Source organism: Oncorhynchus gorbuscha, linkage group LG24 (assembly GCF_021184085.1).
Source record: "Oncorhynchus gorbuscha isolate QuinsamMale2020 ecotype Even-year linkage group LG24, OgorEven_v1.0, whole genome shotgun sequence".
Taxonomy (NCBI): domain Eukaryota; kingdom Metazoa; phylum Chordata; class Actinopteri; order Salmoniformes; family Salmonidae; genus Oncorhynchus; species Oncorhynchus gorbuscha.
In genome coordinates, this window is record NC_060196.1 from 54,652,804 (window position 1) to 54,665,851 (window position 13,048).

The following is a 13,048-nucleotide window of genomic DNA, read 5'->3' on the forward strand; positions in this document are numbered from 1 at the left end:
ATAACAGATAGGACCCACTGACAGGCCATGGTAGGATGGGTTATTAACTAACAGATAGGACCCACTGACAGGCCATGGTAGGATGGGTTATTAAATAACAGATAGGACCCACTGACAGGCCATGGTAGGATGGGTTATTAAATAACAGATAGGACCCACTGACAGGCCATGGTAGGATGGGTTATTAAATAACAGATAGGACCCACTGACAGGCCATGGTAGGATGGGTTATTAACTAACAGATAGGACCCACTGACAGGCCATGGTAGGATGGGTTATTAAATAACAGATAGGACCCACTGACAGGCCATGGTAGGATGGGTTATTAAATAACAGATAGGACCTACTGACAGGCCATGGTAGGATGGGTTATTAAATAACAGATAGGACCCACTGACAGGCCATGGTAGGATGGGTTATTAAATAACAGATAGGACCCACTGACAGGCCATGGTAGGATGGGTTATTAAATAACAGATAGGACCCACTGACAGGCCATGGTAGGATGGGTTATTAAATAACAGATAGGACCCACTGACAGGCCATGGTAGGATGGGTTATTAAATAACAGATAGGACCCACTGACAGGCCATGGTAGGATGGGTTATTAAATAAGAGATAGGACCCACTGACAGGCCATGGTAGGATGGGTTAAATAACAGATAGGACCCACTGACAGGCCATGGTAGGATGGGTTAAATAACAGATAGGACCCACTGACAGGCCATGGTAGGATGGGTTATTAAATAACAGATAGGACCCACTGACAGGCCATGGCAGGATGGGTTATTAAATAACAGATAGGACCCACTGACAGGGTGAGGCAGGGGAGGTGAACCTATTTCTAAACTCTTTAAACTACAGACAGGGTGAGGGAGGGTGTATACAAGCGCCAAAAGTCTTTAAGTAAAGAAAACTACAAAGGGAAGATATGTACTACAGGGATAAGTAATTAGCCAGTAATTTGCGATGTCCAATTCAAAACATTTTTAGATTGAAACACCATCTTCTGTATTACAGGTGAGTACATGTGTCTCTCTCTATAGAGTGAGAGAGAGAGAGAGAGAGAGATGAGGGCGAGATGTTTCCTCTTCAGTCTGCCATAGTGAAAAGTAGACAGCAATTAAGAGGAACAGCAAACACTAAGCACCAACCACCAACAGAGTAGTTCCATTACTGGGACTTATTGTCCCAACTGGATTCAAAATTGGCACACTATTCCCTATATACTACACTACTTTTGACCAGAGCCAAATGTTTTGGTTCAAAGTAGTGCTCTATACAGGGAATAGGGTTTAATTTGGGATGGAGGCCCCAGCTTCTGCAAGAGAGGAAATACAGAGGCCCTAATTATCCAGAGAATGACATCCTTCTCCGGCTGAAAAAAATGACTTCAGCCACAAATGTATTTTCCCATGATCCTCGACGGGGTCATTGTCATATTTACTTAAATGACATATAACCATTTCCATCCAATCCACATTGTGCCACTTTACATATCGAATGGAAGACAGGGAAGAAGAAGAAGAGGAAGGAGAAAAAAGCTTTATTTTGGACAGAAGCAAGTAATTCAGGAGTTAAGGAAGGAAGTAAGGAAGGTCTGTGTGTGTATGAGAGAGAGAGAGAGAGACAAAGAGTGAGACAGAGAGAGAGACAAAGAAAGAGACAGAAAGAGTAAATGAGTAAAAGAGAGAGAGGGAGAAAGAGTAAAAGAGAAAGAGAGAGAGAGAGAGGGAGAGAGAGTAAAAGAGAGAGAGAGAGAGAGAGAGAGAGAGAGAGAGAGAGAGAGAGAGAGAGAGAGAGAGAGAGAGAGAGAGAGAGAGAGAGAGAGAGAGAGAGAGAGAGTGAGAAAGAGTAAAAGGGAGAGAGGGAGAGAGAGAGGGAGAAAGAGTAAAAGAGAGAGAGGGAGACTAGACTGTGAAGACAGGGGAGCTGGGATCTTTTGTAGCCGTAACGCCCAGGTACAGCGCCCACTCTAGGGTGAAGATGGTGAACCCTCCTGCCCACACGTTAGTCGATGCCTCTCGTTTCTTCTGTTCTGCTGGATCCAACGTGTTGCTCCACCACCGCTTTTAAATCCCCCTTTTCTATTAGCAGCTCGTTCTTTATTTTGGAGGTATATCTAAAAGTCCTCGATATGACCTTCTCTCTATTTGTCTCTGTCTGTTTTTAGCTCTTGCAGTGAGCAAAAGTAAGACCAAAAGCTGATGAATATAGATTTGAACATCTGAGCTTGGTCACCATGACAACCTTCCTATAGATCATAATGTAACGTTGCAGATGACTTATTCATTTGTTACCGTCAGGACAACCTGAGCGCCAACACATACACAACCGCACCCACTCACAAACCCCGCTAACCACCCAACCTCACAGAACACCACACCCCTGCACCCATTCACAAACCCCCCTAACCACCCAACTACAAAGAACCCCACACCCCCCCACACACTCACAAACCCCCCTAACCACCCAACTACAAAGAACCCCACACCCTCCCACACACTCACAAACCCCCCTAAATCACCTGAGCAGAAAGGCATGGGTACGCTCCAGTGGCCATTAAGCTGGCAGGTGCGTGCCGACTCGCCCTTCAGCTGCCGCCCCCCTGTGCAGGTGTAGCGAACCGTGGAGCCGAAGGTGAACTTGTCCCCGCTCAGTTGGCCGTTGGGAGGGCACCCAGGGTGACCACAGTCCACTACTGGAGGAGAGAGACACACACACAATGGATACCATCAGTTCAGAGTGCTGACCGGTCTAACGTAGTGGAAGGTGCTGTCTCTACAGGGTTGAGGCCACACACTATGTCTGCATCCAGCAGGGTAGCCTAGTGGTTAGAGCGTTGGACTAGTAACCGAAAGGTTGCAAGTTCGAATCCCTGAGCTGATAAGGTACAAATCTGTCGTTCTGCCCCTGAACAGGCAGTTAACCCACTGTTCCTAGGCCGTCATTGAAAATAAGAATTTGTTCTTAACTGACTTGCCTAGTTAAATAAAGGTCAAATTAAATCCCAAATGGCAACCTATTCACTCTTTTTGTCCAGGCCCCATAGGGAATAGAGTGACATTTGGGATGCCTGTCCAGTATGTTAGCAGTAAAGACAGAACTAGATGTGACTATGGTGTAAACACTGTTCAGGCCTACATCTCGATGAGGGAGGATACTGTATCATGCAAACTACTTTACTACTTTCAAAACTAATTCAGATAATACAAACTATGGGCTACATTTCCCAGACCCAGATTAAAAGTGCTTTATAGACCAGGTACTTGATTTGATCTGGGTCCAGGTACCGTCCAAAATGTACTGTACCATAATGGTAACGATCCAAAGTGGTACCATCCTCATCCTTTGTAATAATTCTCAATTTCCTTTTTTAATGTTGTAAATGATCAACTTCTTTCTTCAGATATTCACCCTACAATGTGCTACAATCAGCAAGTTTACTTGAAACTTTCTCCCTTTTTGCTCCTGGCCGATACAAAGTTAACGTGCTGAAGCAACGGAAAGGAGGAGGTGTGTCGAAATGAGAAGAACATTTTGGACACGGTGTCAATGTTGCAGCAGGTGGATCAAACAGGGAACTAGGCATTGAGGAGAAAAGAGCACATTGATTAATCCTGTCCAACGTCTTTCAGTCCCTTTTAAAACACATGGCAACAGGAACACCAAACTGATAGGGACAAAGTAGAGCTAATTTATGGTCAGGTTTAAGATAAAACAGTGGGCGGCACATCATGTTCAATAAGGTTGAGATTGGGTTCAAACTTCAAAGGAGAGAACTGATTGGAGCACACAGCGTGCCCCTCAACCAGTAGGAAGCCCGGGTTATGTTTAAAACTCAGAGACAGCCAGTAGGAAGCCTTGAAGCCAACTATTTAGACATGCCAAGTTGCCAGTACAGCAGGTCCCTGGTGCAGCTTGTTTTAGAGGAGAATGTTGCAGGTACACTATAAAACAGAAGGATCAGCTGCCAACCTGGCATCCCTAATTAGTCTAATATCCACATCGCTGTTCCACCTGTCCCTCAATTAGAACACTGATCTTAAGCTGCGGGGGTCACGCAACTCATTCAGCCTCAATTAAAGGAATAATATGCTAATTACCCACAAGTGCCAAGTTGCTAAGTCGGCAGTCTCTCTCCGAGAAAGAGACTGTCTGTGAGACAGTCACAACAAATTATAGGAACAGATGACAGTAGATAAATACCACCAATGTTTTTGAGCAGCTGCTGGATATCAAAATAAGTCCAGTGAATGGTAAAAAAAAAAGACTCCCGCACACTGCAATCAGCGGTATGTTCCCAATGTGCTTTATCGGTGACAATGTTTTCAACCGTCAAAACTCCTCCAATAAACCACATATGAGTATAAGTAGCAGTGTGACAACAGACTCACCGATACACTCAGGTAGAGGCTTGTCCCACTGTCCCGTGGGTTGACAGGTGAGAACCGGAGAACCGAACAGGTAGAAACCTGGGTTGCAGTCGTAGAACACCACGGTTCCAAATGTGAAGTTGCCGTGTTCTATCTTACTCTGCCTGATGGAGTTCGCTGGGATGCCAGGATCGGAGCAGTTGACCACTGCAGAGGAAGACAGAGAGGGGGAAATAGACAAGCATGTGTTATTTGGCGGAAACATGGAAGGGATACATGTATTCTAACACTTAGGAGGACACGCCTAACCCTCTGCAGTCACTCATAAAGGGCCAAGTGCTGACACGAAACTGCCTTTCTGCGATAATCTTCCATTGATCTCAATCCATGATTCACACTATTGACAACAGAGTGAAGGAAAAGCAGCCAACAAGAACTCAGCATATGTGGGAACTCCTTCAAGACTGTTGGAAAAGCATTCCAAATAGGGATATCTTCTGTATACCACCCCTACCTTGTCACAACAACTGATTGGCTCAAACACATTAAGAAGGAACCGAATTCTACAAATTAACTTTGAACAAGGCACACCTGTTAATTGAAATGCATTCCATGTGACTACCTCATGAAGATGGTTGAGAGAATGCCAAGAGTGTGAAAAGCTGTCATCAAGACAAAGGGTGGCTACTTTGAAGATTCTCAAATATATTTTGATATGTTTTGGTTACTACATGATTCCATATGTGTTATTTCATAGTTTTGATGTCTTCACTATTATTCTACAATGTAGAAAATAGTAAAAATAAAGAAAAACCCTTGAATGAGTAGGTGTGTCCAAACTTTTGACTGGTACTGTATATATACACACAGTGCCGGAAAGTATTAAGACCCCTTGACTTTTTCCACATTTTGTTACTTTACAGCCTTATTCTAAAATTGATTATATGTATTTTGTTTCCTCATCAATCTACACACAGCACCTCATAATGACAAAGCAAAAGCAGGTTTTTAGAAATGTATAAAAAATGCAAACTGATATATCACATAAGTATTCAGACCTTTTACTCAGTACTTTGTTGAAGAACCTTTGGTAGAAATTAGAGCATTGAGTCTTTGTGGGTATGATGCTATAAGCTTGGCACACCTGTATTTGGGGAGTTTCTCCCATTCAGATCCTCTCAAGCTCTGTCAGGTTGGATGGGGAGCGTTGCTGCACAGCTATTTCAGGTCTCTCCAGAGATGTTCGATCGGGTTCAAGTCCGGGCTCTGGCTGGGTCACTCAAGGACATTCAGAGACTAGTCCCGAAGCCACTCCTGCGTTGTCTTGGCTGTGTGCTTAGGGTCATTGTCCTGTTGGAAGGTGAACCTTCGCCCCAGTCTGAGGTCCTGAGCACTCTAGAGCCAGTTTCATCATAGCTCTTGATTGTTTTTGCGACGGCACTTGAACAAACTTTCAAAGTTCTTGAAATTTTCCAGATTGACTGACCTTCATGATGGACTATCATTTATCTTTGCTTATTTGAGCTGTTATTGACATAATATGGACTTGGTTCTTTCCCAAATAAGGATATCTTCTGTATACCACCCCCACCTTGTCACAACAACTGATTGGCTCAAACAAGGCACACCTGTTAATTGAAATGCATTCCATGTGACTACCTCTTGAAGCTGGTTGAGAGAATGAGTATAAGTAAAATGACATATGTTTGGAACCTTAAACAACTAAACACAACTATACAACATAAAAATGTTACTTTCGGCCCCCTGTGTTACATTCATCCTAATTCTCCCCTACATGGCACAATGGCTTACTCTGAATTCCAAGAACCAGAGACATTGATTCACCTGTATCAAAAAAGGCCAACACAATGAGGGCTTAATATTTCCACTTGGCTCAGTCATCCAATCAGATACTACATTACTGACACTAGTTTGTTTGATATGCAGGGCTTGTGCAATACCAGTCTGACCCTGGATTTAGCCTCTGGTTACCAATCCTCTATAACGGAAGTACCATAAGCTCTATGAGATGGTTTCAGATAATAACCCCACCCCCACCCACCCCCACACAGCTCTTCCACACATTCTGAATATTATATTATACAGTATAACACAGCAAACGCATGGTCACAAACTCATATTACAGAAATTAGGCTGGTTGCATGTTGAAATGCATCACTGTAAACTAAATCACATGCAAGGCAAATGTCATGCACTGGGAACCATTCAAAAACACTATACCAGTCAGTGATACCACCACAATCATATCCAATGACGATCAAGAAGCCGTCCTAGCCTATGACCCTAACTCACAACAACCACATAACAGACAGAAACACAGAGCAACCAAATGTCCCCATTCACCCTACACAGAGGCCATTGTCATGCTGATTGGCTACAATGCTGATTGGTAACAATCCCACTACAAGCTATGATGAACCCCTCCTCATTCATCCCCATTTTAGCCAGAGTGCACTGCAGGGGTCAGGCGGAACGAGCAAGCGTACCCCGTGTGAATAGAAGACTTAACTTTTTTCCCCACCTTTACACGTTGGTGGTGGCTGGCTCCACTGACGTGTGGCCTGGCACTGGGCCCTCGAGGGCCCCTCCATCACATAGCCCATGTTGCAGGAGAAGCTCACCACGTCGTTCAGGTTGAAGCCGTTACCGATGGCCCGCCCGTAGATGGGGCTTCCTGGGTGTCCACAGCTGATAGCTGGGGGGAGAGAGAGATATTGACATTGAGATTCCATATTGAATCATACTGTATGTGATGTATCGTACAAAAGGGTAACATTCACATGTAATTGATAACAGATAAGGCTAACTTTTGACTTATACAGAACAAAAATATAAACGCAACATGCAACAATTTAAAATATTTGACTGAGTTACAGTTCATATATGGATATCAGTCAATTAAAATAAATAAATGAGGCCCTAATCTATGGATTTCACGACTGGGCTGGGGTGCAGCCATGGATGGATGGGCCTTGAAAGGCATAGGCCCACCCACTTGGCAGCCAGCCCCAACCACTGGGGAGCCAGGCCCAGCAAATCAGAATGAGTTTTTACCCACAAAAGGGCTTTATTACAGACAGAAGTACTCCTCAGTTTATATTTTTTGTTCAGTGTAGGTAATAATCCACTGGGTGCTCATTTGTTCAATGCAAAAACATGCCTATTGAGCTTTCAAAGCATAGCTGGACTTTGAAAAGGGAATTTAATCCAACAATAAACCAGTGGAGCTTGAACGCAGCCCCACATTCACTTACTGTGCCATAGAGTGGACATAACAATTGGTTACCAATGGAACTGTGATATGGCTGTGTGGCTTTGTTATCAATAGGCTAGGGGCTAGACTATCAACAGTTCAGACAGAATGTCTCAATTACAGAACTACAATGAATAGAAGTGGCGTCCCCGTTCAAGTCAATAATGTCATACAATGGATGGACTGACCATTTTGAATGTCTCATTCTATTTCTATGGTCTCAATCACCTCTCAAACTGATATTCAGGAGGACTAATGGTGAAGGACTGTCATATTGCCGCTTCGTAGACCACTGCCCTGAAGAGTGTCATTCCCCATCAGGTCCCACTGGTCTAAACTCATTGGCCATCTGTCAGCTCACCCGAATGGCTAATCCAATGGATGGCGGCTATTTTCACGCCAATGGCGCAAACCACATTAGTTGTGCTCAATTGCAGGCATTTGCTGAGCGATGCAGAAGTGATGGCTGAGCATACTGTGTAACTGATTATATATCCTCTCTAGCTCTGGGGGGCGTTTCTCTGTCCGCCTGGGAGGCATGGGTCCTGGGAGGGGAGAAACTGGTGGTTCTGGGGCCTAATATTATATGGGGCCATGGGGACATGATACTAGGAGGGATACTGTAAGCCTGACATTGTGGGACTTTATCAGTGAGAGGGAGACTGTCTGGGACTTCTGAAATGAGATAATGGACCAGACTGAGTCAGTGAGGGAGAGAGAGACAGTTTTTTTTACATTTATTTTTATTTCACCTTTATTTTTACCATGTAGGCCAGTTGAGAACAAGTTCTCATTTACAACTGTGACCTGGACAAGATCTTTATCAAAGCAGTGCGACACAAACAACAACACAGAGTTACACGTGGGATAAACAAACATACAGACAACAACACAGAGTTACACGTGGGATAAACAAAAGTACAGACAATAACACAATAGAAAAATCTATACAGTGTGTGCAAATGGAGTAAGAGGGGCTAGGTATTGTGAGTGGGCTAAGTATGGTGAGTGGGCTAAGTATGGGTGAGTGATTGTGTACTGGTCTGGAAGTCAGTGTGTTAGGCCAGGGATCCTCAAACTGGGATGGTACTGCAGGGGGTCCACAGCCAGATCTCAAAAGATGCATTATTATTATATAGATTTTTTAAAATCAATATTATTAACATCTCTCAGATTTAACACATTTTAGCCAAGAGATTCGTGGAATAAGTTTAGAGCAAGGTTTCCCAACTGGCAGCCCAGTAGGGACACCAGCCAATCAGCTCCGAGCGATTTACATTTTGTAAATCTGTTCCAAAGTATTCCCACACATAATAGAGTGATATAGTGTACTTGTATGTGATCGTATACACATTTAAGCAAGGTTTGAAATGATTATGTCAAATTCTTTGTAATTATGTACCGACCGTCCACTCAATAAAATCGTCCTGTGGCTGAATCTTGCTGATGATCCTTGGCATAGACGGTACTACAATACAATGTAATATTATTCATCTACCATTCTTAACCCTTAGGCAACATGGGCCTGGGAGGCTCACAGGGATGTTGGTATCCACAGTACTCCACCAATGATACATTTTTCAACTTAGTAATGGGCTCCCGAGTGGCGCAGGGTCTGAGGCACTGCATCTCAATGCAAGAGGTGTCACTCCAGTCCCTTTTTTCAAATCCAGGCAGAATCACATCTGGCTGTGATTGAGAGTCCCATAGGGTGGTGCACAATTGGCCCATCGTCATCCGGGGTTGGCAGGGATAGAACGTCATTGTAAATGAGAATTTGTTAAATTGAAAAAAAAATACATGTGTTTTTTTGTTATACATAAATGCACTGTGATAAAGAAAATCTCTCCGTCTCATGGCGAAATGTGTAGAATATTAGCATTATGCCGCAACAACAAAAAATATCCTGCCCCAAGACAAAATGTGTAGAATTGCAGGAAATTAGCTTGAAAACATTTTCTCTCTGATGCCAAAAGATGTCCCAGGGCCCGAGACTTGGTTCGTCTGGCCATCCACTGCCGAAGTCATTGTAAAACTAATGTTATGCTTAAAAAAAATCTTACTCATGTTATGAGGAGCTGTTTTGGAATTGTTTTGCTAGCACATTCACAAGGCCGCAGGGCCAGACGGCCGCAGGGCCAGACGGCCGCAGGGCCAGACGGATTACCAGGACGCGTACCCAGAGCATGCGGTAGACTACCGCACGGTGAGCGATACCAATGCACCAAGTCTGGAACCAACAGGATCCTGAACAGCTTCTCTCCCCAAGCCATAAGACTGATAAATACTGTAGTTAGTTAAATAGTTAATCAAATAACTACCCGGACTACCTGCATGGACCCTTTTGATGAATTTAATATCACAAAAGGGTCCCTGGCCCCAAAAAGTTCGAGTCAATGAGTGAGTGATCGTGTGCTGGTCTGGAAGTCAGTGTTAAGGTGTGAAGGCCCTAACTCCAAGTGTGTGTGCCCTAGAAATCTGCTGATACTTAAAGTGTGTAGGTAACAGCAGGGGTGTGTATATCTGTGTGTATGTGTATGTGTGTCACCACACAAAAAAAAACAGCCCCACTGTGCTTTTTTTTCCAATTAATGTTTTGACATGTGCAGGAACAAACTGAGCAGACACAGAGCAGACACAGAGCTGACATAGAGCAGACACAGAGCAGACACAGAGCAGACATAGAGCAGACACAGAGCAGACACAGAGCAGACATAGAGCAGACACAGATCAGACACAGAGCAGACATAGAGCAGACATAGAGCAGACATAGAGCAGACATAGAGCAGACATAGAGCAGACACAGAGCAGACACAGAGCAGACATAGAGCAGACACAGAGCAGACATAGAGCAGACACAGAGCAGACATAGAGCAGACATAGAGCAGACACAGAGCAGACATAGAGCAGACACAGAGCAGACACAGAGCAGACATAGAGCAGACACAGAGCAGACACAGAGCAGACATAGAGCAGACATAGAGCAGACATAGAGCAGACACAGAGCAGACATAGAGCAGACATAGAGCAGACATAGAGCAGACACAGAGTAGACACAGATCAGACACAGAGCAGACATAGAGCAGACACAGAGCAGACACAGAGCAGACATAGAGCAGACATAGAGCAGACACAGAGCAGACATAGAGCAGACATAGAGCAGACACAGAGCAGACACAGAGCAGACATAGAGCAGACATAGAGCAGACATAGAGCAGACACAGAGCAGACATAGAGCAGACATAGAGCAGACACAGAGCAGACACAGAGCAGACATAGAGCAGACATAGAGCAGACACAGAGCAGACATAGAGCAGACATAGAGCAGACATAGAGCAGACACAGAGCAGACATAGAGCAGACATAGAGCAGACACAGAGCAGACACAGAGCAGACATAGAGCAGACATAGAGCAGACACAGAGCAGACACAGAGCAGACACAGAGCAGACACAGAGCAGACATAGAGCAGACACAGAGCAGACATAGAGCAGACACAGAGCAGACACAGAGCAGACATAGAGCAGACATAGAGCAGACACAGAGCAGACACAGAGCAGACACAGAGCAGACACAGAGCAGACATAGAGCAGACATAGAGCAGACACAGAGCAGACACAGAGCAGACATAGAGCAGACATAGAGCAGACACAGAGACAGAGCAGACACAGAGCAGACATAGAGCAGACACAGAGCAGACACAGAGCAGACACAGAGCAGACACAGAGCAGACACAGAGCAGACACAGAGTAGACACAGAGCAGACACAGAGCAGACACAGAGCAGACATAGAGCAGACACAGAGCAGACACAGAGTAGACACAGAGCAGACACAGAGCAGACATAGAGCAGACACAGAGCAGACACAGAGTAGACACAGATCAGACACAGAGCAGACATAGAGCAGACACAGAGCAGACACAGAGCAGACATAGAGCAGACATAGAGCAGACACAGAGCAGACATAGAGCAGACATAGAGCAGACACAGAGCAGACACAGAGCAGACATAGAGCAGACATAGAGCAGACATAGAGCAGACACAGAGCAGACATAGAGCAGACATAGAGCAGACACAGAGCAGACACAGAGCAGACATAGAGCAGACATAGAGCAGACACAGAGCAGACATAGAGCAGACATAGAGCAGACATAGAGCAGACACAGAGCAGACACAGAGCAGACATAGAGCAGACATAGAGCAGACACAGAGCAGACACAGAGCAGACATAGAGCAGACACAGAGCAGACACAGAGCAGACACAGAGCAGACACAGAGCAGACATAGAGCAGACACAGAGCAGACATAGAGCAGACACAGAGCAGACACAGAGCAGACATAGAGCAGACATAGAGCAGACACAGAGCAGACACAGAGCAGACACAGAGCAGACATAGAGCAGACATAGAGCAGACATAGAGCAGACACAGAGCAGACATAGAGCAGACATAGAGCAGACATAGAGCAGACACAGAGCAGACACAGAGCAGACATAGAGCAGACACAGAGCAGACACAGAGCAGACATAGAGCAGACACAGAGCAGACACAGAGTAGACACAGAGCAGACACAGAGCAGACATAGAGCAGACACAGAGCAGACACAGAGTAGACACAGAGCAGACACAGAGCAGACATAGAGCAGACATAGAGCAGACACAGAGCAGACACAGAGCAGACATAGAGCAGACACAGAGCAGACACAGAGCAGACACAGAGCAGACACAGAGCAGACATAGAGCAGACAGAGAGCAGACACAGAGCAGACACAGAGCAGACATAGAGCAGACAGAGAGCAGACACAGAGCAGACACAGAGCAGACATAGAGCAGACACAGAGCAGACATAGAGCAGACACAGAGTAGACACAGATCAGACACAGAGCAGACATAGAGCAGACACAGAGTAGACACAGAGCAGACATAGAGCAGACACAGAGCAGACACAGAGCAGACATAGAGCAGACATAGAGCAGACACAGAGCAGACACAGAGCAGACACAGAGCAGACACAGAGCAGACATAGAGCAGACACAGAGCAGACATAGAGCAGACACAGAGCAGACACAGAGCAGACATAGAGCAGACATAGAGCAGACACAGAGCAGACACAGGGCAGACACAGAGCAGACACAGAGCAGACACAGAGCAGACACAGAGTAGACACAGAGCAGACACAGAGCAGACACAGAGCAGACATAGAGCATTTATTCCACCTCCTCTTCTCCATTTTGGGGAACTGAGAGTAATCCTTTCCTCTGTCCTCCAGCCACAACTAGTCCACCACAGTTAACTACTGACCTGTATCCCACTCCAGGCACTTCTTCTCTGCACTACTGCAGACCATTAAAAAAAAAATTCTAATGAACTTGATATAACAATGATATAACATTTTCAAATA

At 45.0% G+C, this 13,048-nt stretch overlaps 1 protein-coding gene across 1 annotated transcript in view; it reads right to left on the minus strand.

Moving 5' to 3' along the window:
* The window catches only part of LOC124012727 (CUB and sushi domain-containing protein 3-like), an 849,083-nt gene that overhangs the window by 87,338 nt on the left and 748,697 nt on the right, over positions 1-13,048 (minus strand). Inside the window, exons 54-56 of the mRNA XM_046326635.1 lie at positions 6,919-7,092; positions 4,398-4,583; positions 2,528-2,701 (exon numbers count right to left, since the gene is read on the minus strand). Of these exons, the coding sequence (XP_046182591.1) occupies positions 2,528-2,701; positions 4,398-4,583; positions 6,919-7,092 (534 nt within the window). The remainder of the gene's footprint in view (positions 1-2,527; positions 2,702-4,397; positions 4,584-6,918; positions 7,093-13,048) is intronic.